This window comes from Coregonus lavaretus, assembly GCF_964263955.1.
Source record: "Coregonus lavaretus genome assembly, chromosome: 6".
In the NCBI taxonomy this organism is placed as follows: Eukaryota; Metazoa; Chordata; class Actinopteri; order Salmoniformes; family Salmonidae; genus Coregonus; species Coregonus lavaretus.
Window position 1 is genome coordinate 59,365,104 of NC_139993.1, and position 26,775 is coordinate 59,391,878.

Sequence of the window (26,775 nt, forward strand, 5' to 3'; positions counted from 1 at the left end):
CTGGCAACCCTATTTTCACAGAACAAAAGCTTTCAGCTGTCAAATAGCACCAGTCTTTAAATGAGAGCGCCTCATTGTTCTCTCTCCATCTCTCCTCTTCCCCGACCTCATCCTCCTGTTGCGATGGTTTGGCCGGCGGTGAGAGAGAGAGAGAGAGAGGGGATATTATTTTGCTTAGCTGGAGGTCAGAGTTCTCCAGTATGGCCAATCAGAGAAGACGTTGCCATATTTCCCCTTTCCCAGAACCCCTTGGGAGAAACAGAGTGTATTTCATCTTCCATGAGAAACACAGCGAGCACATGGGAACAGGGGGAGGCAGCCTCATAGTGTAGTAAGGCATGTGGCTCAAGCCCACCCCTCTCTACAGTATAGCTCTGTGTGATTGAGCTCTTTAGGGGCCCCAAGCAATTATACAATTATCTGACAGTCACGGGAGGTTTTGGAAGAAAAGGCCTTGATACCCTCTCTACTAAAACAATTCACAAACACATCCATCTGGAGAGTTCTGTTTATTTATCTCTCTCTCTCCCTCCATCTCTCTTCCTCTCTTTATCTCTCTCTCTCCTCCATCTCTCTCTCTCCCTCCATCTCTCTTCCTCTCGTTATCTCTCTCTCTCTCTCCCTCCACCATCTCGCTCTCTCCTCCATCTCTCGCTCTCCCTCCTCCATCTCTCTCTCCCTCCACCATCTCTCTCTCTCCCTCCTCCATCTCTCTCCGTCCTCCAACTCTCTCTCCCTCCTCCATCTCTCGCTCTCCCTCCTCCATCTCTCTCTCCCTCCTCCATCTCTTTCTCTCTCCCTCCTCCATCTCTCTCTCCCTCCTCCAGCTCTCTCTCTCCCTCCTCCATCTCTCTCTCTCCCTCCTCCATCTCTCGCTCTCCCTCCTCCATCTCGCTCTCTCCCTCCTCCATCTCTCTCTCCCTCCTCCATCTCTCTCTCTCCTCCATCTCTCTCTCTCCCTCCTCCATCTCTCGCTCTCCCTCCTCCATCTCGCTCTCTCCCTCCTCCATCTCTCTCTCCCTCCTCCATCTCTCTCTCTCCTCCATCTCTCACTCTCCCTCCTCCATCTCTCTCTCTCCCTCCTCCATCTCTCTCTCTCTCTCTTTCCCTCTCTCTGACTCTATCTTTCACTTCTAATTTCTCTCTCCCTATATCTCTCTTTACTTCACTCTCATAACCAATCAGTCTAATATCAACCAGTCATCAGGTTTCTGTAGCTCAACATGGTTCCCCTCCATTTGGCCAGCCAGGTAATCATCTGATAATGTGATGACTGGAGAGGAAACTATCCTGCGGACAACAACAGAGATTCTGATAATGTGATGACTGGAGAGTTAACTATCCTGTGGACAACAACAGAGATTACTTCTTCCTTTGTTGCTGTGGTTCCCTGAATGGTGAGGCGCAGGATGATGACTCATTAAGTGTTTTTGTGGGGGTTTGTGTTTTTTTTAGATGTCTGTCTGGACGTTGCGAGCAGAGAGAGGCGAGGGGGATTAATATTTTCCGTGCGCTGTGTCCAGGACATTTACAGTTGGCGTCAGGGTATGGTGCTGGTCTGAGGGGAGGCACTTTGAAGTGTTTGTGGTTTCGCCACATCTGCAGACAAGATGTGTGGGGTTGGGGGTTAGGGGGAGTTTGGGGGAGAAAAGAGAGGGGGGGGGGGGGGGGGGGGTATCAGGTTCTGTCTGTATTCATAATGTCATGTGACAATGAACAACATCCCTTAACTCTTTCCCAGGCACTGACTGCCAGTGGTTGAGTCATTCAATTCTAATTTCTCATTGAAAATGTGTGCTGTTTAGATGCTGCATCTCATGCACAGACAGATACTGCACTGTTTGTACAGACATATACTGTATACAGTATAGTTTTGTTGTTGTCTTCACAAGTATCATTGAAAGACATTTGACAAAATTTACAAGAAGAGTATAGGCCACACTGACTGATTTTTCTGAAGAAAATTGATATTTTGGGGGAATATTTTTATATTATTTGGTTTAATCCTAATTTATTCATAATATGTTTTGTTCAATCCTAATTTATTCATGAATCTAATTAATCTCGTTCTTTTTTTAATTACTGAAACATAAAGCACATCATGGGTGCCTAACTGTAATGTCATGGATAAATGTCAGTGCAATTTTGCATGGCAATATTTTTGGTATCTCTCACACTTTCTAAATATAGTGTCAATAAAAACAACAAAAACACAAATATCACAGCCTCCACTTTTAACTTCAGTTTCTTATTTGGGGTCTTTTAAAATCTAACCACAGGGCTGGTGGAGCAAGAGTGGAACGAAGCCAGGGCAGAAGCCTTGCCATGTGTCGCCCGCGGTACCCGTTAAACCTGTGCTGTGGCACCGTTAAATCTCTCCTACAGACGCGGTTGGTCGTTGGCACCCAGTGTCTCCGTCTGTCTGCTCTAGCGCAGCGAGGCAGCCTACCACCAAAGCAAAGCAGAGTGTCTTTATAGAATTAGGCCACACTGCGGGGACAGTAGTTTAATCATGAGTTTATGGAGCAGGGTTTAGCAGTGCCGATAGTAGACGCGCCACAACTATTTTCACATTTCATTAACAGGCCCTGCCAAGGTGGCGGTGCGGTGCTGGTGGGACTGGGTTGGGAATGAATCAGACTTTTTTTATTTCCACACACCATACTATTCCTCCTCCGAATCCCGCCATGACACGTCACTCCCTGCTACGGGCCCAGACTGATGTGCAAGCTGCCATTTGTAACCATTATTAAAGTCATATTTCACAGCTTAGTTAATAAAATCCATCAACTTGCTTCAAATTAGTCGGACTGCTGTTTCCCATGCGTTCCCTATACCGAACTTCATACAGAGTGATGGGTTAGCTGAGGCTTTCACACCACTGTGCTGCTGCAGCCCAACAACTTCTCACAGTCTCACTTCAGAATTAGACGTTCATCCATGTTTCCCATCCATGTTTCACATTTCAAAGTGTTTAAGGTTAAGTTTAGTCATTAACTCCGAATTTTTAAGGTTAGGGTTAAGTTTAGGCATTAACTCCAAAATCTTAAGGTTAGGCATGAACTCAGAATGGTTAAGGTAAGGGTTAAGGTTTGGGATAGGCTTAAAACAAAAATCTAAAAAAGCAACTTTTTATAGCCTACTCAAACTTGCAACCTTTGGCACCAGAGGCAGATGCTTATGGCCATCCACCATCCCCATCCCCATCCACAACTCTGAAATCTTAAAGTTAGGCATTAGCTCCGAATGGTTAAGGTAAGGGTTAAGGTTGGGATAGGCTTAAAATAAACATCTCAAAATCAACTTTCGGTCACTGGAGTTGAACATGCATCCTTTGGCACCAGAGGTGTCAAATACTGACTTGTGTCATGGGTAACCTGGCTGCAGGCTGCCTGTGGAACCAAAGGTCACCACTTACATAGTTGTAAGCAACGGTTTAGAGCAAGTTGAAGTTGTTTTATAAACATGGTGGAAAAGTAATGCACCACACCACAAATTGTGTGATAATGATTGCGACTAGGCGATTGTGAGGTATAATCAAAAGATTTGTTTGACCTCTACACAAAATTATCACTCTGAAATATTGCTCAACAAGTTACAATCAAGGACATGCCCCAGAACAAATATCACCCAAATATCACAACACTCCACCACAATTACTTTGGTACTCACTCTGCCTTTCCCTGAAGCATTCAGCCTGAATGAGGAGCAAATTGCTATTAGGTTTGACAAAAAAATGTCACCCATGTGAGTCCAATAAATTTCCCCTCACATCTTAACCACTTGGGTGTTTCAACGTTTCCCTTGTATACAAGGCTAAGAACACGCCTGAACAGTGTCCCCCCTCTGCCATAAACTCCTTTAGTGTGGTCTTAAAAGCTCACATCCTGTTTTCCACAGTCAAAACCACCTCCAAACGACCTCCTCGAGCTTAAGGAGCTCTGAGAGGCTCCAAGAAGAAAACCAGAGAACAACACAATATGCTTACAGACACTTTCACCCTCTTTTACCCTGTGTGGGAGTGGAGTGGAGGGAGGAGAGGAGTTGGATGGAGAGAGGAGAGGGGATAGAGGAGAGAGGGGAAGTGGAGAGGGGAGAGGGGGAGAGAGGGGAGAGGAGAGGGAGAGAGGGGAGAGGAGAGGGGGAGAGGGGAGTGGAGAGGGGGAGAGGGGAAGAGGAGAGGGGAGTGGAGAGAGGGGAGAGGGGAGTGGCGAGAGGGGAGAGGGGGAGAGGGGAAATAAGAGAGGGGAGTGGAGAGGGGGGAGAGGAGAGAGGGGAGAGGGGAGGGGAGGGGAGAGGGGAGAGGAGAGGGGGACAGGGAGAGGGGGAGAGGGGAGAGGAGAGGGGAAGAGGAGAGAGGGAGAGGGGATAGGGGAGAGGAGATATGGGAGTGGAGCTGGGAAGAGGGAATAGGGGAGAGGAGAGGGGGAGTGGGGAGACGAGAGAGGGGAGTGGAGAGAGGGAGAGGGGAGAGGAGAGAGGGGATATAACGAATGGCTGAGAAAGCTTTTGGGTGTGGCCCTCCTCTGAGACTTCTCCAACCAGACACCCACTCTCACCTCAAACTAATGCACTAGTAGTCCTTGTCTTTCTGTCTCCCCCCCCCCCCCCCCCCCCCCCCCCCACAATCCGAAGCACACACACCGTAGATACAATGTTATAATAAACTGTTGGCATCAAACTGCAACTTGTTATGAAGGCTGATCCCCCACCGGCAGAAATGAGTTCTACCTTCCAAGATCAAGAGCCAGGAAATACCTGCCGTTAAAGCTTGTCTTTTGAACTCCCCTGAGATTTAATAGAACAGCTAATGGCTCCAGCACTGGGTCGTGTTTCTGTGCCCCCTCACTCGCATCAAGGCAGCATCACACACACACACACACACACACACACACACACACACACACACACACACACACACACACACACACACACACACACACACACACACACACACACACACACACACACACACACACACACACACACACTGGATGGCTCCCCAGACCTTTGGTTTAAACACACACACTCCCATGCGCATACACACACACAAACACACACACTCCAAAATATGGCCTCGCCTGACTCCCCTCTCTGACTCTGGTTTAATCATGGGAGTAAATTGGTTGGAAAAATGATTTGTGGACTCGGGGCATAATGTGCGAGCCATTTTGCCTCATTATGCTGTGATCTGAAAGGTTGTGGAATTGAAACCAGCATGAGGGATGGGGCTTCCAGGGGCACAGAGAACAACCAGCATGAGGGATGGGGCTTCCAGGGGCACAGAGAACAAAATACTGTAACTACGGCCTACGAGCTGGCTCCACATGTTTCACTGACAACACACTAGCAGAATTGTACATGGGGATTGGCTTCTCTCTCTCTCTCTCTCTCTCTCTCTCTCTCTCTCTCTCTCTCTCTCTCTCTCTCTCACTCTCTCTCTCTCTCTCTCTCTCTCTCTCTCTCTCTCTCTCTCTCTCTCTCTCTCTCTCTCTCTCTCTCTCTCTCTCTCTCTCTCTCTCTCTCTCTCTCTCTCTCTCTCTCTCTCCCCTTCCTTTTAATCTAATTGGGTGGTTCCACTGTCAAACCTTTCTCAGTGTAATTAAATTAGGTGTTTGTTATACTAAATTAAAGTGCATTAATGCATGCACTTATACATTTAATTTCCCCTCCCCCGTTGGTCGCCACTGCTGTTGGCCTCCAGCTGTGATAAGAGGGGAGAATGGACTTCATGGACTTACATGGACACACACGCACAGTACACGCATATACAACCACAGCAGCTTGTGATGCTTTTTGATTAAAAGAAGTTGCCTAAACTGAGAAAACAGGGCAAATGGAGAAACGAGGAAGACTGCAGACGGGCGTATCCCTCGGGATTAGGGCTTCTGTATTTCTCACTGTAAAAAAAGACATTAACATGGTGCCTGTAACATACAAGGCTCTGTCTGATGAGACCTACATGACCACGTGTTTATGCTGACTGATGCTGAAGAAGGCTTTGTGGCTGAAACACCACATCCTTGAAACGACAGCAGCTAGAGAGTAGTGACTCCGTTTCACTGAGTGCCAAACGTCTTTATTCACTCACACTACACCGTGGTCATGGCGGCTTCTTTCCTGAACTGGCAGATTCACGATATGAACATGCATGACCATCTTGTGTAACCTTTGCCCTGTGGTGCCCTGTGTGGATCAGAGGAAAGCTCTGGGGGTAAGGCTGCCCTGTATGATTGAGGTCATTGCTTTTCAATTAGGAAAATTTAAATTTCAGTTTAGGCCTACTTCCTGAACTGACTAAATTGAAATGGAATTGACCCCAACCATGCTGCCCTATAGCCCTCTCTTAGTTCTTCCTCCTGCTGTAGGCAAGAACACGCTAGCCTTCCGTGACCCAACCGGGCATGAATCAGCCTGAGGTTCATACGCCCCAGTCATAGAGTACAGCTCACCTCAGCTCCATTACAGCCACACCAGACGCAGGTGGTAAAATACTTCCCTTGTTTTGTTGTGAGCAATATTTTCCAATAACCCTCTAAGCTTCCCACTGGGCACACCACATCATTTCAACATGAACATTGGGTAATATTTGGTTGAGACGTTGATCAATGAGATTCAACCTTTATTCATCCACTCAAAATGACAACCAGAAGTTTGTTGAATTCTCATTGTGTTTTCACTATGCTTTCAACCATCTAAAAGCACAACCAAATTCCAATGGAAAAACAATGTCAGATGTTTTGTTTAGTTGTCTTCTGAATGTGTTATTACAGTGCTTCATCTAATAGAACAACCAAATGACCTGGATTACATTTGAGATCACATTACAACTACACGGTGCAAGTGATCAGTGCTGTTTGAGATTCTGACAGATTATTACAGCAATTGTGAAGATCTCCACAGACCTGCAACCTTTGCATGCTGTTTTGAACATGCACACTTTCTATGATTACATAAGAAGACATTTATTGTTACAGTAACCTCAATGTGACCATGGATGTGTTACTCATTTTAAGGTTGAATAAATACTGTTACATTAGTTTGTAAGATAGCCTTAACTTTAGGCTATTTACTGTTTTACAAAAGTAACATTGAATTGTGTTCGGTTGACAATGTGTCACGCCCTGACTCAGGGGACGTTTATTTGTTGAGTCAGGGTGTGTATATTCTATGTTGTATATTTCTATGGTGTGGTATTCTATTATGTGTATTTCTATGTTGGCCGGTGTGGTTCCCAATCAGAGGCAGCTGTCGCTCGTTGTCTCTGATTGGGGACCATACTTAGGCAGCCTTTTGGCACTAGTTAGTTGTGGGATCTTGTTCCAGTTAGGGTATGTTGTGTTGTGCTGCCTTGGACTTCACGTATTGTTTGTTTATTGTTTTGTCGTTGTGTTTATTCGTTAATAAACATGAATGCTTATCACGCTGCGCCTTGGTCCTTCTCGTTCGTCAACGATCGTGACAGAAGATCCCACCATACCTGGACCAAGCAGTGTGCCGATGAGGAGCAGAGAGGATGGACTTGGGAGGAGATGAGCGAGAGGCTGGCAAGAGGGATGGAGGCCCTGATCACGGGGGAGAGACAATCCCCCCCAAAAAATTTTTGGGGGCACACGGTGTGGACGACGAGGCAGCAGGAGGCCGCGATAGAGCGGTTCCGCTGGTTAGCAGAGGAGGCCACCAGATTAGGGGGGCCATTGGTTCAGAGGGAGCAGAAGGAAAGTGTAGAGGCACGGCGAGAGGAGCTGGTTAGGCAGCAGAAGGAGCGGGGGTTAATGAAGGAACCCAGTCCCGCTCCTCGCACCAATCAAGTGGTGCATGTCGCCAGTCCGGTCCGGCCCGTTCCTTATCCCCGCACTAAGCCAGTGGTGCGTGTTCCCAGTACGGTTCGGCCCGTTCCTGTTCCTCGCATCAAGCCTGTGGTGCGCGTCGCCAGCCCGGTCCGGCCTGTTCCTGGCCCTCGTACCAAACTAGTGGTGCGCATCGCCAGCCCGGTCCTGCCTGTTCCTGCCCCTCGCACCAAGCCAGTGGTGCGCGTCGCCAGCCTGGCCCGGCCTGCTCCTGCCCCTCGCACCAAGCCAGTGGTGCGCGTCGCCAGCCCGGTCCGGCCTGTTCCTGTCCCTCGCACCAAGCCAGTGGTGCGCGTCGCCAGCCCAGTCCGGCCTGTTCCTGCCCCTTGCACCAAGACAGTGGTGCGCGTCGCCAGCCCGGCCCGGCCTGCTCCTGCCCCTCGCACCAAGCCAGTGGTGCGCGTCGCCAGCCCGGTCCGGCCTGTTCCTGTCCCTCGCACCAAGCCAGTGGTGCGCGTCGCCAGCCCGGTCCGGCCTGTTCCTGCCCCTCGCACCAAGCCAGTGGTGCGCGTCGCCAGCCCGGCCCGGCCTGTTCCTGCCCCTCGCACCAAGCCAGTGGTGCGTGTGTCCAGTCCGGCACGGCCCGTTCCTGCTCCCCGCACCAAGCCAGTGGTGCGTGTGTCCAGTCCGGCACGGCCCGTGCCTGTTCCACTGCTCTGGCTCCGGAGTGGAGCAGCTGACCGGAGCTGGATCAGGCACCGGTGGAGCGGACTGCTCTGGCTCCGGAGTGGAACAGCTGACCGGAACTGGATCAGGCACCGGTGGAGTGGACTGCTCTGGCTCCAGAGTGGAGCAGCTGACCGGTGCCGGACCAGGCACCGGTGGAACGGGCACGGGCCGTGCCGGACTGGACAAACGCACCACTGGTCTGGTGCGAGGAGCAGGCATGGGCCGGACCTGACTAGGAACACGCACTACTGGCATGGTGCGAGGGGCAGGAACGGGCCGGGCCGGACTGGCGACGCGCACCACTGGCTTGGTGCGAGGAGCAGGAACAAGCCGGGCCAGACTGGCGATGCGCACCACTGGCTTGTTGCGAGGGGCAGGAACAGGCCGGGCCGGACTGGCGACGCGCACCACTGGCTTGTTGCGAGGGGCAGGAACAGGCCGGGCCGGACTGGCGACACGCACCACTGGCTTGGTGCGAGGAGCAGGCACAAGCCGGGCCGGACTGTGGAGACGGACTGGAGGTCTAGAGCGGAGAGCTGGCACAACCCGTCCTGGCTGGCTGCCCACTTTCGCACTACATGTGCGGGGTGCTGGCACAGGACGCACTGGGCTGTGCACGCACACTGGCGATACAGTTCGTAGAACTGGCGCAGGATATGCAGGACCGAGGAGGCGTACTGGAGACCAGGAGCGTTGAGCCGGCACACCCCGTCCTGGCTGGATGCCCATCTTCGCACGGCACGTGCGTGGTGCAAGCACAGGACGTACAGGACTGTGCCGGCGCACTGGCGACACAGTACGTAGCTCCGCATAACACGGAGCTTGCCCAGTCATACGCCTCTTCGTGTGAGTACGGGGAGTTGGCTCAGCTCTAACCCTAGGCTCCGCCAACCACCGTGTGTGCCCCCAACCACCGTGTGTGCCCTGGGCACGCTGCTTGGTCCTCGTTTGGTGGGATCTTCTGTCACGTTCGTTGAATGACGCGTCAGACCAAGGCGCAGCGTGATATACGTACATGTTTATTAACTTACAAACACAACGACAAAACAATAAACGAAACGTGAAGTCCAAGGTAGCACACACAACATACCTTACACGGAACAAGATCCCACAACTCAATAGTGCCAATAGGCTGCCTAAGTATGGTCCCCAATCAGAGACAACGAGCGACAGCTGCCTCTGATTGGGAACCACACCGGCCAACATAGAACTAAACATACTAGATCCCACATAGAAAATACTACATAACAAAGAATATACACACCCTGACTCAACATATACGAGTCCCCTGAGTCAGGGCGTGACACACTGGCTTAATCCTATTCTTTAACTTTTATTTTTGGTTTAGTTGGAGACGTGAATCCATCATAATTTGTTAACTTGTCGACAAGTTAATAGGCTATTTACTGTATTGTAAAAGTGATATTGAATTGTGTTTGGTTGCCAACGCAACCAAATATTAACATTTGGAGGATATGTATCTTTAGTGCCACTGACTTAGTCCAGTTTTAATTCCAGTTTGTCTACAAATTAATAATTGATATGTTGATGTTCACGTTTCCATCTCAACCAAGAATCAAAGTTAAAGAATAGGACTAATTCAAATCAAACTTTATTTAAAGTGCATTTCAAATGTGACTAGATTAGATTTAGTTATATTCTTTAACTTAGATTTTTGGTTGAGATGGAGACGTGAATCCAACATATAAATTATTCATTTGTAGACAAACTGTAATTAAAGACAGACTAAGTCAGTGGTACAGATGGAACCAACTATCCAAACAGAAGATACATCTCTTTAAAATGTTGATATTTAGTTGCCTTGACAATAATACACAATTCAATATCCAGTTGGTCTACAAATTAATAATTGATATGTCATGTCGCCATCTCAACCAAAAATCTAAGTAAAAGAATAGGACAAAATCTAATCTAATCACACTTTAAATGCACCTTAAATAAAGTTTGATTTGATTTAGTCCTATTCTTTAACTTAGATTTTTGGTTGAGATGGAAACGGGAATCGAACATATTAATACTCTACTTGTAGATTACATTTGAAATTAACCTGAGCTAGCACATTGGTAGCAGTCAATGACCAGTATCAAAGCTAAGCTGGGCCAGGCTTGATTAAAACCTTGGATGGGAGACCAAATGAATCGCTGTAGATAGATCAACACTCCAGTAGGAGGTGCTGCCCAGCCGATTATATATTTTTCTGATCGTGAATATAACTTTGAAGATGTGGCGTTGTTTCAACGGTATAAATTCAACATATTTAATACAAGGTTTGTTTATGTTGAACATTTGTTACAATGATGATATAATCCTGTGGTTGAAAATTCACCCTCAACAGTTTAAGTTGACTTTTCTTCTAATCCAATAAATGTTTACACGTGGACTCCACGTCAAAATATGTTGACAAACTACGTTGAAACAACGTTGATTCAACCAGTTTGTGCCCAGTGGCCTGTGCTCTCAGAAAAAGTCTAACATTTCAGTAAAAACATACTGAGAGTGTTAACAGTGTTTACAGTACAGCAACTCTCTTCCAATGCAATAAAGAGAGGTTAGGGAAGAGAGGAGTAACTTTGAACTGCCTGACAACTCTTTGCTGCCAGTCAGGATGCTGTAATTTGTCACTGTTTGTTTGGCTTGGATTAAAGCTTCATGTCAGCAGCACCTGATACCGTGGCAGAAACCACGTTGCTCAATATCACATGTCCATGGGACCTATAAAAAGTGTGTGTAACCAATCCCTGCCCTTTGAGCTGATGGAGCAGAATGAGATTAAACCACCACCCTGAGACAGACAGTCAGACAGACAGACAGCATGCTGAGAGTGTTTACGGGAGAAATGAGGTTTTCTCACCATAGAAGAAGAGCCAGCCCAAAATCATCAGGTTTTCTGTAACTTGATTTACTATGAGAACGAGGGATGCATATAAAAGTACATTCTTCTGGTCTGAATTCTCCCAGGGAAGGCAAGGCAAACCTCCCCTCTTCCGTCTCTCTCTATCCCTGGTTGAAAGTATCCTGGCTGGGCTCAGAAGACTGAGGTTTCCCTCCAGTGTGGAGCCCACAAAGGCTCACTCTATTCAGGATCAAAGCACAGACTGTCTGGGCGCTTCATGGGCCCAGTCTGGAAACTAGAAAAACTACCCTCTTGTTGTTGTCAGATTCCTCACATGAAGAAAGACACTGCTGCTCTAACCACCACACCATCTATTCAACGGTCTTTGCCGCATAATTCAAATGAACCCAGTCTTTTATAATGGCAAAAACATGGATTGTTCTCTGCAGTGGCATGTCTCTCGGTTATCAGCCCTGTCCCAAACATAGTATTTTAGTCAGTAAAAGTTGTGCTGGGTTTGATATAGTCAGTCTGGACCCGGGCCCAATGTTCTCCACTGCTGACGTGACTGGACAAATTAGTGTTAACTCAGCAAATATATTCAAAATGCTGCTGGGACATTGAGAAGTATTAGGAATGATAGCTCTGACCGTTACAGACGCTAACCACTTCTGAAAAGGTGACAGCACATTTGGCTGCTATTTGCCAAAGACAAAAAAAGCCCTACAACTTTCACCATGGGGCATTTTGATCTTTAATTCATACGGGATGTGGGGAATGTATGTATATATGGGTTGTTCACATCTCAAAAGACTCTTTCTGACCTGAGAAAACACTGTATGGAACATCGCACGCCATCCCTTCTCAGACAGGAGTTCTTGCCTTCAACACTTTGATATATTTATTTATTTCTTTTTCAGGGGTCTCAGTCACTCGTCATTGACAAGCCATCCATTCATACAGCGTTAGGGAGGAACAAGTCCTCACCACTTTTGTACAACCCAAACCCACTCCTGTGTAACCGACTTGCCGTACACCCTAAATATTCAACGCGACTGCTGGATGTGTTTTATGCAGACAGAACCTGACAGGCCTGAACCGATGCCAAGGCAGATATGAAAGCGAGCACTGTCTGTCCGTCAAACCCAAAGCAGGAAGTAATCAACTTCCCTTCCTCCTCAGGGCCCAAGCTGAAAGTCATTAACCTAAACAATGCCATTCTTCTACTGTGGGCTAGTTAGGAAAAAAATATACTTAGGAGCATTATCATAACCATTTGAGGGGTTCTCAATTATCTCTTGTTCTCCGTGCTGTACTCATTTAGATTGTACCTTGTTCGGTTGTTGGCTTGGCTGGGAGGATGTAGTGTAACTGTAGTATTTTACGAGGTAAATGGTTCAGTGTTTACATCCAAGACCTGATTATAATAGCCAACTATGATTACACATCTCTGATCCTATTAGTTTTTGTTTCAGGAATATAATGAGAAACCTACTCTGACAGAAAGCATTTACAAAAACTAAATTAATGAAGCTATTTCCGTACGGTATGCAATTATGGTAAAACTTATAGTAAAGCTCTGAGGTACTTCTCGGAGTCCAAACTATGCAATTATTCTGAATTGTTCTGTATGATCTCAAAGAAATACAGCAAGAGGTTACATTGTACAGTTTCATTTAATGAGCATGAATTAATTATGCAACATACATCAGCGTACCATTTGAAACTACTTTTTTGTTTGTTGCTAAGGCATTGTTTAGGCTACAGTCAGGACAACATACTGCATTTCAACACAACTCTACAATGACAAACAAGAAAACATGTACTGTTGTGTAAAAAAGTAATCTACATTTAAAATCTGCAATATTACAGGCAGAGGTATAAAAAAAAACACTGGCAAAGAAAAGTAACAAATATTTATATACAGTGGGCTCCAAAATGACTGGCACCCCTGACTGGCAATGCACAAACAATACTTTAAAAAATATCAACAATATAATTATAGAGATAAACTCAAAATACCAGCATGTGAGAAATACTGTACTTTATTAATGTTTCAATGGAACCAACCAAAATCATACAATTATTTAATACAAAATAAATGTCACCAAAATCAAGGTTTCATAATTATTGGCACTCCTCATTTAGTACTTAGGTCAACCACCTCTGGCAAGGATAACAGCATGGAGTCTTTTCCTGTAATGTTTGACAAGGTTAAGGAACACATTTGGATGGATTTTGGACCATTCCTCTATGCAGATCCTTTCAAGATTCTTCATATTCTTGGGTTTGCGCTCATCAACTGCCCTCTTCAAATGATTTTGATGGGTTCCATTGGAATAGATACAGCATTGGCATGTTTGGCGTCGAAACAGAGATGCATACAAAGAGAGGCACCTCATACCCACGGTGAAATATGGTGGTGGGTCAGTGATGTTTTGGGGCTGTTTTAATTCCAGAAGTCCAGGGGCACTGGTTAAGATTGATGGCATAATGAATTCCACCAAGTATCAGGCAATTTCGGCTGACAATCTGGTTGCCTCTGCAAGAAGGCTGGGACTTGGCCATAGGTGGACTTTCCAACAAGACAATGACCCAAAACATACCTCAAGATCCACACAGAAATGGTTCTGTGACAACAAAATCGATGTTCTGCCATGGCCATCTCAGTCGCCGGACCTCAATCCAATCAAAAATCTGTGGGCTGAGTTGAAGAGGGCAGTTGATGAGCGCAAACCCAAGAATGTGAAGGATTTTGAAAGGATCTGCATAGAGAAATGGTCCAAAATCCATCCAAATGTGTTCCTTAACCTTGTCAAACATTACAGGAAAAGACTCCATGCTGTTATCCTTGCCAGAGGTGGTTGACCTAAGTACTAAATGAGGAGTGCCAATAATTATGAAACCTTGATTTTGGTGACATTTATTTTGTATTAAATAATTGTATGATTTTGGTTGGTTCCATTGAAACATTAATAAAGTACAGTATTTCTCACATGTTGGTATTTTGAGTTTATCTCTATAATTATATTGTTGATATTTTTTTAAGTATTGTTTGTGCATTCCCAGTCAGGGGTGCCAGTCATTTTGGAGCCCACTGTATACACACCATTCTGTCTTCATTGGAGTAGTAGTGTGCGCTTGTCAGGGTGTCAGTTTGTCTGTCAGTGGGTGTGAGACAATACAATCTTGTAATAGTGTGTCAGAATGTCTAATAACTATAGCACTGTATACTGTCTGTCAGTCAGTCCGCTACTGCATAGCGATCATCCACACAGGGACGATGGCATCGGGGAATCCTTCCTGTTTCTCCACAGCCAGGACCTTCAGGCCAGCCTTAAAGATGATGTCCTTCATGATGTCCAGGTGGCGGATGATGCTGCTGTCGATGGGGTCCAGCTTGCAGCCCTTCCGGGCCATGTTGTCCTTAATGATGATAACCCCGTTGGGCCGCAGACTGTTCTTACAGCGCATCAGGAACTGCATCAGGTCCCTGTCCGTCAGGTGACCTGGAGATGGGACAGCGCAACAAAGGACCCACCAATCAGAGTAAGGGAGAGTCGGTCTGCCTGCCTGTCTGCCTGTGTCTGTCTGTCAAACTTATTTTAAGTATATACAGTTGAAGTCGGAAGTTTACATACACCTTAGCCAAATACATTTATACTCAGTTTTTCACAATTCCTGACATTTAATCCTAGTAAAAATTCCCTGTTTTAGGTCAGTTAGGATCACCACTTTATTTTAAGAATGTGAAATGTCAGAATAATAGTAGAGAGAATGATCTATTTCAGGTTTTATTTCTTTCATCACATTCCCAGTGGGTCAGAAGTTTACAAACACTCAATTAGTATTTGGTAGCATTGCCTTCAAATTGTTTAACTTGGGTCAAACGTTTCGGGTAGCCTTCCACAAGCTTCCCATAATAATTTTGGTGAATTTTGGCCCATTCCTCCTGACAGAGCTGGTATAACGGAGTCAGGTTTGTAGGCCTCCTTGCTCGCACACGCTTTTTCAGTTCTGCCCACACATTTTCTATAGGATTGAGGTCAGGGCTTTGTGATGGCCACTCCAATACCTTGACTTTGTTGTCCTTAAGCCATTTTGCCACAACTTTGGAAGTATGCTTGGGGTCATTTTCCATTTGGAAGACCCATTTGCGACCAAGCTTTAACTTCCTGCCTGATGTCTTGAGATGTTGCTTCAATATATCCACATAATTTTCCTTCCTCATGATGCCATCTATTTTGTGAAGTGCACCAGTCCCTCCTGCAGCAAAGCACCCCCACAGCATGATGCTGCCACCCCCGTGCTTCACGGTTGGGATGGTGTTCTTCGGCTTGCAAGCTACCCCCTTTTTCCTCCAAACATAACGATGGTCATTATGGCCAAACAGTCCTATTTTTGTTTCATCAGACCAGAGGACATTTCTCAAAAAATTACGATCTTTGTCCCCATGTGCAGTTGCAAACTGTAGTCTGGCTTTTTTATGGCGGTTTTGGAGCAGTGGCTTCTTCCTTGCTGAGCGGCCTTTCAGGTTATGTCGATATAGGACTCGTTTAACTGTGGATATAGATACTTTTGTACCTGTTTCCTCCAGCATCTTCACTAGGTCCTTGCTGTTGTTCTGGGATTGATTTGCACTTTTCGCACCAAAGTACGTTCATCTCTAGGAGACAGAATGCGTCTCCTTCCTGAGCAGTATGACGACTGCGTGGTCCCATGGTGTTTATACTTGCGTACTATTGTTTGTACAGATGAACGTGGTACCTTCATGCATTTGGAAATTGCTCCTAAGGATGAACCAGACTTGTGGAGGTCTACACATTTTTTTTCAGAGGTCTTGTCTCATTTCTTTAGATTTTCCCATGATGTCAAGCAAAGAGGCACTGAGTTTGAAGGTAGGCCTTGAAATACATCCACAGGTACACCTCCAATTGACTCAAATGATGTCAATTAGCCTATCAGAAGCTTCTAAAGTGAAATAATCTGTAAACAATTGTTGGAAAAATTACTTGTGTCATGCACAAAGTAGATGTCCTAACCGACTTGCCAAAACCATATTTTGTTAACAAGAAATTTGTGGAGTGGTTGAAAAACAAGTTTTAATGACTCCAACCTAAGTGTATGTAAACTTCCGACTTCAACTGTAGATTTAATCCACCCATACTTTTTTCTCTGAGATCTAGAACCTAGATTCATCCTCCACCTTGAGTTATCTTATATAGCCTGCCCTACACAGAACGTGACAGGGCTCACCCTAAGCATGATGGCTCACTCAATGAGTCAGGAGCGTGACATGAGGAGGTCCCCTAACATGGCAATATAAACACAACCTGAAATATCCCTTCATTGAAAAATCAATGCTGGTCCCTCCTAAAATAAGACTGGAGTTGGGCAGAGTTCTTCATACAGACTATTGAAAGTGCTGCTGTCACCACTGACAAGGAGCTCTGATATCTTGTGTTATGCACCGTATGTTGCTGTAATGTCACGTTCTAAATACGGCAGTGCTCACACTTACTGAATGTAAATAACCTCATATGGAAAAGACACATATGTACTGTAGATGAGAGGTCAAAACATGAACACATCACAAACATGACACACATGCACACACACACACACGCACACACACACACACACACACACGCACACACACACACACGCACACGCACACACACACACACACACACAGACACACACACACACACAGACACACACACACACAGACAAACACACACGCACACGCACACACACACAGACACACAGACACACGCACACGCACACACAGACATACAGACACACACACACAGACACACACACACACAGACACACAGACACACGCACACGCACACACAGACACACAGACACACACACACACACACACAGACACACACACACACACACAGACACACAGACACACGCACACAGACACACAGACACACAGACACACACACACAGACACACGCACACACACACACACACACAGACACACACACGGACACACAGACACACGCACACACGCACACACACACAGACACACAGACACAGACACACGCACACACACACGCAAACACACACAGACACACAGACACACACACACACACAGACACACACACAAACAGACACACAGACACACACACACACACACACAGATCGGAGAGTGAGACTTACATGCACACCACTGCATCCAGATGACGTCATATTTCCTTGAGGGTGGTGTTAGCTCCTGCAGGTTGAAGCAGTAGTATGTCTCTATGCGGTCAGCGTCGTCTCCTAGATACTCCTCATGGGCATGGAGCAGGAAGGCCTCAACCATGTCACACATCTCCATGGTCTCAAAGATCGGCAGGAGGACACCTTTAGATACCCGCCCAATCCCACAGCCACAGTCCAGGGCACACTTAGTGCCAGCCTTACCAGGACCCTGTTTGAAGAATGGAATGATACACAAACATGTACAGTCGTGGTCAAAGGTTTTGAGAATGACACAAATACTAATTTTCACAAAGTCTGCTGCCACAGTTTTGATGATGGCAATTTGCATATACTCCAGAATGTCATGAAGAGTGATCAGATGAATTGCAATTAATTGCAAAGAAAATGAACTTAATCCCCAAAAAACATTTCCACTGCATTTCAGCCCTGCCACAAAAGGACCAGCTGCCATCATGTCAGTGATTCTCTCGTTAACACAGGTGAGAGTGTTGATGAGGACAAGGCTGGAGATCACTCTGTCATGCTGATTGAGTTAGAATAACAGACTGGAAGCTTTAAAAGGAGGGTGGTGCTTGAAATCATTGTTCTTCCTCTGTTACCATGGTTACCTGCAAGGAAACACGTGCTGTCATCATTGCTTTGCACAAAAAGGGCTTCACAGGCAAGGATATTGCTGCTAGTAAGATTGCACATAAATAAACAATTTATCGGATCATCAAGAACTTCAAGGAAAGAGGTTCAATTGTTGTGAAGAAGGCTTCAGGGCACCCAAGAAAGACCAGCAAGCCCCTGGACCATCTCCTAAAGTTGATTCAGCTGCGGGATCGGAGCACCACCAGTGCAGAGCTTGCCCAAGAATGGTAGCAGGCAGGTGTGAGTGCATCTGCACGCACAGTGAGGCAAAGACTTTTGGAGGATGGCCTGGTGTCAAGAAGGGCAGCAAAGAAGCCACTTCTCTCCAGGAAAAACATCAGGGACAGACTGATATTCTGCAAAAGATACAGGGATTGGACTGCTGAGGACTGGGGTAAAGTCATTTTCTCTGATGAATCCCCTTTCCGATTGTTTGGGGCATCCGGAAAACACCTTGTTCGGAGAAGACAAGGTGAGCGCTACCATCAGTCCTGTATCATGCCAACAGTAAAGCATCCTGATACCATTCATGTGTGGGGTTGCTTCTCAGCCAAGGGAGTGGGCTCACTCACAATTTTGCCTAAGAACACAGCCATGAATAAAGAATGGTACCAACACATCCTCTGAGAGCAACTTCTCCCAACCATCCAAGAACAGTTTGGTGACGACCAATGCCTTTTCCAGCATGATGGAGCACCTTGCCATAAGGCAAAAGTGATAACTAAGTGGCTCGGGGAACAAAACATCGACATTTTGGGTCCATGGCCAGGAAACTCCCCAGACCTTAATCCATTGAGAACTTGTGGTTGATCCTCAAGAGGCGGGTGGACAAACAAAAACCCACAAATTCTGACAAACTCCAAGCATTGATTATGCAAGAATGGGCTGCCATCAGTCAGGATGTGGCCCAGAAGTTAATTGACAGCATGCCAGGGCGGATTGCAGAGGTCTTGAAAAAGAAGGGTCAACACTGCAAATATTGACTCTTTGCATAAACTTAATGTAATTGTCAATAAAAGCCTTTGACACTTATGGAATGCTTGTATTTATACTTCAGTATACCATAGTAACATCTGACAAAAATATCTAAAAAAACTGAAGCAGCGAACTTTTGTGAAGACCAATACTTGTGTCATTCTCAAAACTTTTGACCACGACTGTACACATTGGTAAATAAACACACTACAGTAATGTAACAGACATTTTAAAACAAAACCTTCCACACAGGAAAAGTATGTGCAAACCTCAGGCTTCCTGGCGTCCTTTGCTATGATCACAGTAATAGATATTGTTTTTTTTCTATACCAGATGTCTGGCCTCTGTAACCCAAAAGCCCAGAGAGCAGAAACAAGCACCATACCTCAGGGTAATGACACTATGAACTTTGACCTTACATAGAGAACAAAAAAATTACCTTGGTTGATTCATGCTCGTTTTAACTTCTTTTCATTTCGTATTCTGACCTCACTCCTCTCCGTCTCTTCCCTAAGGAACAACGGGGGCCCCAGTCGGTGATTCGGTGAAAGATGGGGTCCGGAGGAACTCTATGGTTGTTGGAGGATGCTTCCTGGTTTGGTGAATTACTGCCATATTGCTCACGTAGCTTGTTCTTCAGTTTAACCTGGCTGCACTCTACATTTCCCCACTGTGTTTGGTTTTAATGGAGTTGTCAGGATTAGAACCCAGACTCTGCACAGTAGAGTTTTAGGAGACCATGGAGTATGATTGAAACATAGTGTTCTCTTCCTCCGTCTAAGCTAAGGATGTCCTTGTACAAGAGAGCAGGTGAGCAGTACATGGAACGACGACTCATAGGTACTATGAAATGTAGCCAGCTGTATAACGTTTCAGGTGACCCTAATCTAAGACTGTGTGTGTGTTGCCTAAATTGAGACTATGTTGTGCAAGTAAAGCTATATCCGACATCCACAGGGCCTTTGCCATTTGGACAATAAAAAGAGTGGGATTTGTGCAAGGACATCTGACATCCCTAGTATGAATGGAAACAGCCTTTGGGTGTGCAGATGTAGGATCTTAATTTGATCACTCGTTTGTCAGCAGGAAATGCAAACTTGTAGTGTATTCGAGGTTTAAAAATGTTTATAAAGTTTGTAATTTCCCCTTTAAAATGTCAGACTTGATTTGCCCTAACGAAAAATGTATCAACCCCTACAAAAAAATTCCATTAATTATAATCCACATAATAATTCACATTTTCTGTTGCTGCAGGATTATTTTCCTGTTGTAGCAAACTAGCTCAAATTAAGATCCTACATCTGTATATTACGTTTGCTCTAACATGCAGTGGAGGGAAAAGTACCTAATTGTCATACTGTCATAGTAAAAGTAAAGATACTGTAGCCCTTTCCTGCAGTCAAATGACCTAGTGGCCTCATAGGAAGAAAGTTATTAATAATTTTCATAATTTCATAATTAATAAACATTATTTTAAAGAAGCCGCAGAAAGTCTGGTGTTTCTATGTCAAACGGTTTTATCTTTCAGTCTTCTGTGATGTATATAAAGTGTCATATTGGGATGCAAACTCAAAATGTAATACAATTTAACTCTATATCTGACATGGTACAGGGGTCTTCTTTTTTTAAGCCCATAACCATGTGTGTGAGGTGTATACTTATGTTTCAAAGTAGATTTGTTTAAGACTACCAAGAAACACTCACAAATCTGTGACCCTGATTTAGCCCACTGCATTAAAAGGTTTAATTGTCACACCCTGGCTCTGGGACTCATTATGTTGAGCCAGGGTGTGTTCATTCTATGTGTGTATTTCTATGTTGGTATTCTGTTGTGTTTAATTCTATGTTTGCCTGAGTGACTCCCAATCAGAGGCAACGAGTGTCAGCTGTTGGCTGGTTGTCTCTGATTGGGAGCCATATTTAAACTGTCTGTTTTCCCTTTGTGTTTGTGGGTTTTTGTTCCGTGTTCGGTCATTGATACCGTTGGACGTCACGAGTCGTTTCTTGTTTTGTATTGAGTTTAAACTTTAACTAATTAAAGTATGTTTGTTCATCACGCTGCGCCTTGGTCTGTTCCCTATGACGATCGTGACAGAAAAACCCACCATGCAACGACCAAGCAGCGTGTCCAGAACTACACCCGATATGACTATCAATAATGAGAACTACACCCGATATAACTATCAATAATGAGAACTACACCCAATATAACTATCAATAATGAGAACTACACCAGATATAACTATCAATAATGAGAACTACACCAGATATAACTATCAATAATGAGAACTACACCAGATATGACTATCAATAATGAGAACTACACCAGATATGACTATCAGTAATGAGAACTACACCAGATATGACTATTAGTAATGAGAACTACACCAGATATGACTATCAATAATGAGAACTACACCCGATATGACTATCAATAATGAGAACTACACCAGATATGACTATCAGTAATGAAAACTACACCAGATATGACTATCAATAATGAGAACTACACCAGATATGACTATCAATAATGAGAACTACACCAGATATGACTATCAATAATGAGAACTACACCAGATATGACTATCAATAATGAGAACTACACCAGATATAACTATCAATAATGAGAACTACACCAGATATGACTATCAATAATGAGAACTACACCAGATATAACTATCAATAATGAGAACTACACCAGATATGACTATCAATAATGAGAACTACACCAGATATAACTATCAATAATGAGAACTACACCAGGTATGACTATCAATAATGAGAACAACACCAGATATAACTATCAATAATGAGAACTACACCAGATACGACTATCAATAATGGGAACTACACCAGATATGACTATCAATAATGAGAACTACACCAGATATGACTATCAGTAATGAAAACTACACCAGATATGACTATCAATAATGAGAACTACACCAGATATGACTATCAATAATGAGAACTACACCAGATATGACTATCAATAATGAGGACTACACCAGATATGACTATCAATAATGAGAACTACACCAGATACCACTATAAATAATGAGAACTACACCAGATATGACTATCAATAATGAGAACTACACCAGATATGACTATTAATAGCCTAGTTTCCATGTAACACAAATTCCCATGAATTAACATTCATGTAAGTACAGCACACACACACACACACACACACACACACACACACACACACACACACACACACACACACACACACACACACACACACACACACACACACGCACACACATTGACCCTCTCCAGTCTCGTGGACCAAGTGTAACATTTTCACAGACAGGGTCCATGGGGATTAATGTCTGGGGCTCTGGGCATGAGGGTGTTGTTATAGAGCCGGTCTGGCAGAAGGTTAAGATGACCATTAGCTACATGATGTGTTCTGGGCCGAGGCACAGCTCCCTTTGTAGATGAGAAGGGATGGACTCAGGGGAGAAGGTATTTTTATACCAGAAAGATTATGCATTTCATGCCATAAACAGATACTGATATAAATATCAACTTGGGTTCTGTGACAGGTACACTCAGGCTCTGAGGTTGCTACCATACAGTTTTCAACCAAGGCAGAAGTGTCATTTCAGTGACACACGTGTAATGTAGTATAGACTTACAATAAACCTGCTCAGAAAGTTCCTGGAGCCTTCCAGGTCGATGTGGGAGATCTCAACGAAGTCTCCCATCATCCCCTCCTCTGACGGCTCCACGTCCTCGTAGAACTGCTGTGCCTTGTAGTAGAAGAACTTCTCCCCTTTGATTTTCTCGCAGGTCACCGCGAAGAGCTTGACTGTGGGACAGGATATACACACACACACACACCTGTTACACCTCATTGACCTTTTCCCATGGCCATAGTCAAGTGCCATTGTCATGTTATGTCCGTGTGAATAACACTCTTCACCACACTACTGGGGAAGATGACAAAGTCACTCAGGAGGAACAGGTGTGCTGAAGAACAGGACACTGGATCACTAACTATTGACCGGATAAGAGCTGACCATCTGCCGAGAGACGCATGACGATAATTTGATTATAAGTCTAAAAATAAGGGTATTTTCCTACGGCATGATCAGCTGTGGTATGGAGTAAGAGGAGTACATGTATGTGATGCAAACAATATACGTATGTACTGTATGCACCCAATGCTTTGATTATAAATAGCTACTTTTACTGTACATTTTGGTATTAAAGCCCATGCTGTTGCTGCTTGACCTTTGACACTGAGGTTCTACTTTTTTCTCACCAGTTTGAGTAAAATGATTCTATATGTTTCTATTTGTTTTATAGGTCTTGGTGAGTACAGTATTTCTAGTGAGAGGGACCTTTCGTTGCCCATTAAAACCAGAAGAATCGGCAGACATTTCTCTGGGCTTAGGTGACAAGTTGGGTGGGGTCAGGGGGGCCGATGCATTTGCCAGCTAGAGACGTGCCGTGGCAAAATGTATAGCACCATGATGCAACATTGCACTCTCAAGAGTCCCTGCTGATGTCATTATAAAGTAATTTGCTTCCAGTTGGATGCAGGCCACAACGCTAAAAGGCACGCGACAGGGAAGAGGTCCAGGAGTGGGACTTCCACGGTCCAGGAGTGGGACTTCCACGGCCACCTCCAGACAATCAGGGGTTAAAACCAAGGCGAAGCAGTCAATTGGCGCATCAAATCAAATCAATTTTTATTTGCCACATGCGCCGAATACAACAGGTGTAGGTAGACCTTACAGTGAAATGCTTACTTACAAGCCCTTAACCAACAAAGCATTTTTAAGAAAATAAAAAAAAGTGTTGAGTAAAAAATAGATAAGTAAAAAATAAAAATAGCAAATAATTAAAGAGCAGCAGTAAAATACAATAACAGTAGGGAGGCTATATACAGGGGGTACCGGTACAGAGTCAATGTGTGGGTGCACCGGTTAGTCGAAGTAATTGAGGTAATATGTACATGTGGGTAGAGTTAAAGTGACTATGCATAGATAATAAACAGAGTAGCAGCAGCGTAAAAGAGGGGGGTGGGGTGGGGGGGGGTGGGGGGGGCAATGCAAATAGTCCGGGTAGCCATGATTAACTGTTCAGGAGTCTTATGTCTTGGGGGTAGAAGCTGTTGAGAAGCCTTTTGGACCTAGACTTGGCGCTCCGGTACCACTTAACCATACATGCCGAGAACTTTCAAGACCTCTCAAGTCAGGTGTTCACTTGGCCCGAGAAACGTTTGAAGGTCACAGATTGTATTCTGATACAGTATTGGTGTGCACACACCCGGGACGCCTTCGGGAGAGAGAGAGATAAGTATAGTAACACGGTCAAGACGTCTCAGAGGAGGGGAAGAGAGAGTGTGAAAGGTGTTGTTCTGCCAGCCAAATGCCATTTTACGGCCGACTTCCCCTATCGTCACCCAAAATTAGTTCACCTCATTAGCGAAGGTAAAGAGTTACCAGACTCGGTTTCCTTTCATCTGTTTGGACAAACATCTATTTCACCAAAGGACTGAATTTCAACACCTAGAGAATATCAGAGGTTCACGCACCAATTTACATGCAATTAGGGAATTGTTTGACTCTTCTGAATTTGCTGTTTACATCTGGTTAAAATAATCACCAGCCAACATTCTTTATCAGTGAATAACAGGATCAGTATACTATGCTACTACAGGTAAATCTGCACCTAAATCTGTTCCTCTCAAGAAAATATGTAATTGCCTCATCATATCATCTTCTGGTTAACATATATGAAGACATAAAAACAGGTATTTATTCAACACATTAAAATTCAGTGCTGCCATGTGTAAATAATGTGACTATGAAACTCTGACTGTCATGAATCAAACACTTCATGACAGGGCAGAGTGCTTACACACTTCACATACCATGCCATTGATGGGGCGTGTTCTGGACAGGTTAGTTTGACCCACTGAAAACTCCAGGAAAATTGAGAAATCAAGGGTGCGTTCGTAAATTCACTCTGGCTATCTACTCCGAGGTTCCACCTCTTGTTTAATCATGATAATGGTCAGGATGGTTAGATGGTCAGGATGGTGGGATGGTCAGTATGGTTAGATGGTCAGGATGGTGGGATGGTCAGTATGGTTAGATGGTCAGGATGGTGGGATGGTCAGTATGGTTAGATGGTCAGTATGGTTAGATGGCCAGGATGGTTAGATGGTCAGGATGGTGGGATGGTCAGGATGGTTAGATGGTCAGTATGGTTAGATGGTCAGTATGGTTAGATGGTCAGTATGGTTAGATGGTGAGGACATTTTCAACTGATTATAGGACCTGAAATCAGGGTACACCGAGGTGATGGTGAGAGCTATAGATTAGATGAGAGCTATAGATTAGAGCAGGTGCTTGATTGCACATTCTCTCTGTTCTAGGAGCTGACCAGTATGGTCCTATATCAGACAGCCAGCAAGCACATAGTGTACTTGGATAATTGGTTTTATTAACGCAGGGAAGTCCCATTAAGACCATTGTCTCTCATATAGCATATCCCCACATAGATAATTTACAGCCTACAGTACAAACTGTATCTCTGCATGCGTGTTAATACTGTGCATTAACCCTCTAAAGTACACACATGCTCAAACACACCGATTCCCCCTCACTTTGCTCAGAGCCCCATGAGGTCGGTTGGTGTCGCCCCTGTCCTTACCCAGGGGGATCTGCTCCAGCAGGTACAGGAAGCTGGCAAAGAACTCCATCCTCAGGCTGTGGTGCAGATGGAAGGACATGCTGTGTCGACACATGGACGCATCTGTGTTCTTCCAGCGGTCCCGATGGGCCTGGTGTAGAGCTTGGAACTCCATGTTAGGTGGAGGGCTTGAAGACACCACTGCCCTTTTTGTATCTTCCAGGCTCGAAGACATCCCTACCTTGTCTGTAGCCAGCGCAGTGTCCATCGCAGCGATTCAGTGTGTGTGAACCGGATGGTCTGTGTGTGTGTGACCTAGTGTGCCTGTGGCAGTGTCTCTGCACTGTGAGAGTTTCCAGTCCAGCGAGCGAGCAGTGTGTGTGTGTGAACCACACGGTGTGTGTGTGACCAAGTGCGAAAGTGTTGTTGCTTCTGCTATTGCTTCTGCGGTGCTGCTATATCTGTGGGTTCCGGAGTCCCTGGTACCCTCTCTGACATCAGCTGTGATCCCTTCTTGGGGCAGTGCTGAAAACTGCCCCTGGCTGTAGGCACACAGAGTGGCATCCGAGCTTTCAACCCACAAATACCAGCCGCACACAAGATACGTTCCCCCTGCCCCTTACAGCCGTATAACGTAGCAGTTATTTTTAGCAAAGTCTTCTCATGTTTGTATCTATGCATAGCCGCAGTGTTCTTGTCTTTGGATGCCTAAGTTACATAGTGCGTGATAAGTCAGCTAAATGTATGGTAGACCATACATGCATTCACTCAACAACATGTGAATGTTTCTTTCCATTTAAAGCATTGAATGGAGACATTTGGACTTAGCTGTGCCTATGCACATGGTAAGGCATGGCCGGTCCAAAACTCAAACCGTGTGACATTTATTTTCTGCTGATAGTCAGACGCTGAAGCTTT

The 26,775-nt window shown here is 45.1% G+C and overlaps 1 protein-coding gene across 1 annotated transcript; it reads right to left on the bottom strand.

Moving 5' to 3' along the window:
- Window positions 1-14,625: 14,625 nt before the first annotated feature.
- ntmt2 (N-terminal Xaa-Pro-Lys N-methyltransferase) lies at window positions 14,626-26,125 on the bottom strand (the record flags this gene model as incomplete). The annotated part of the gene is made up of 4 exons (XM_084163197.1): window positions 14,626-14,882; window positions 17,548-17,800; window positions 22,848-23,020; window positions 25,879-26,125. 4 exons carry the CDS (start codon window positions 26,123-26,125, stop codon window positions 14,626-14,628), a joined length of 930 nt encoding a protein of 309 aa, XP_084019323.1.
- Window positions 26,126-26,775: the final 650 nt, after the last annotated feature.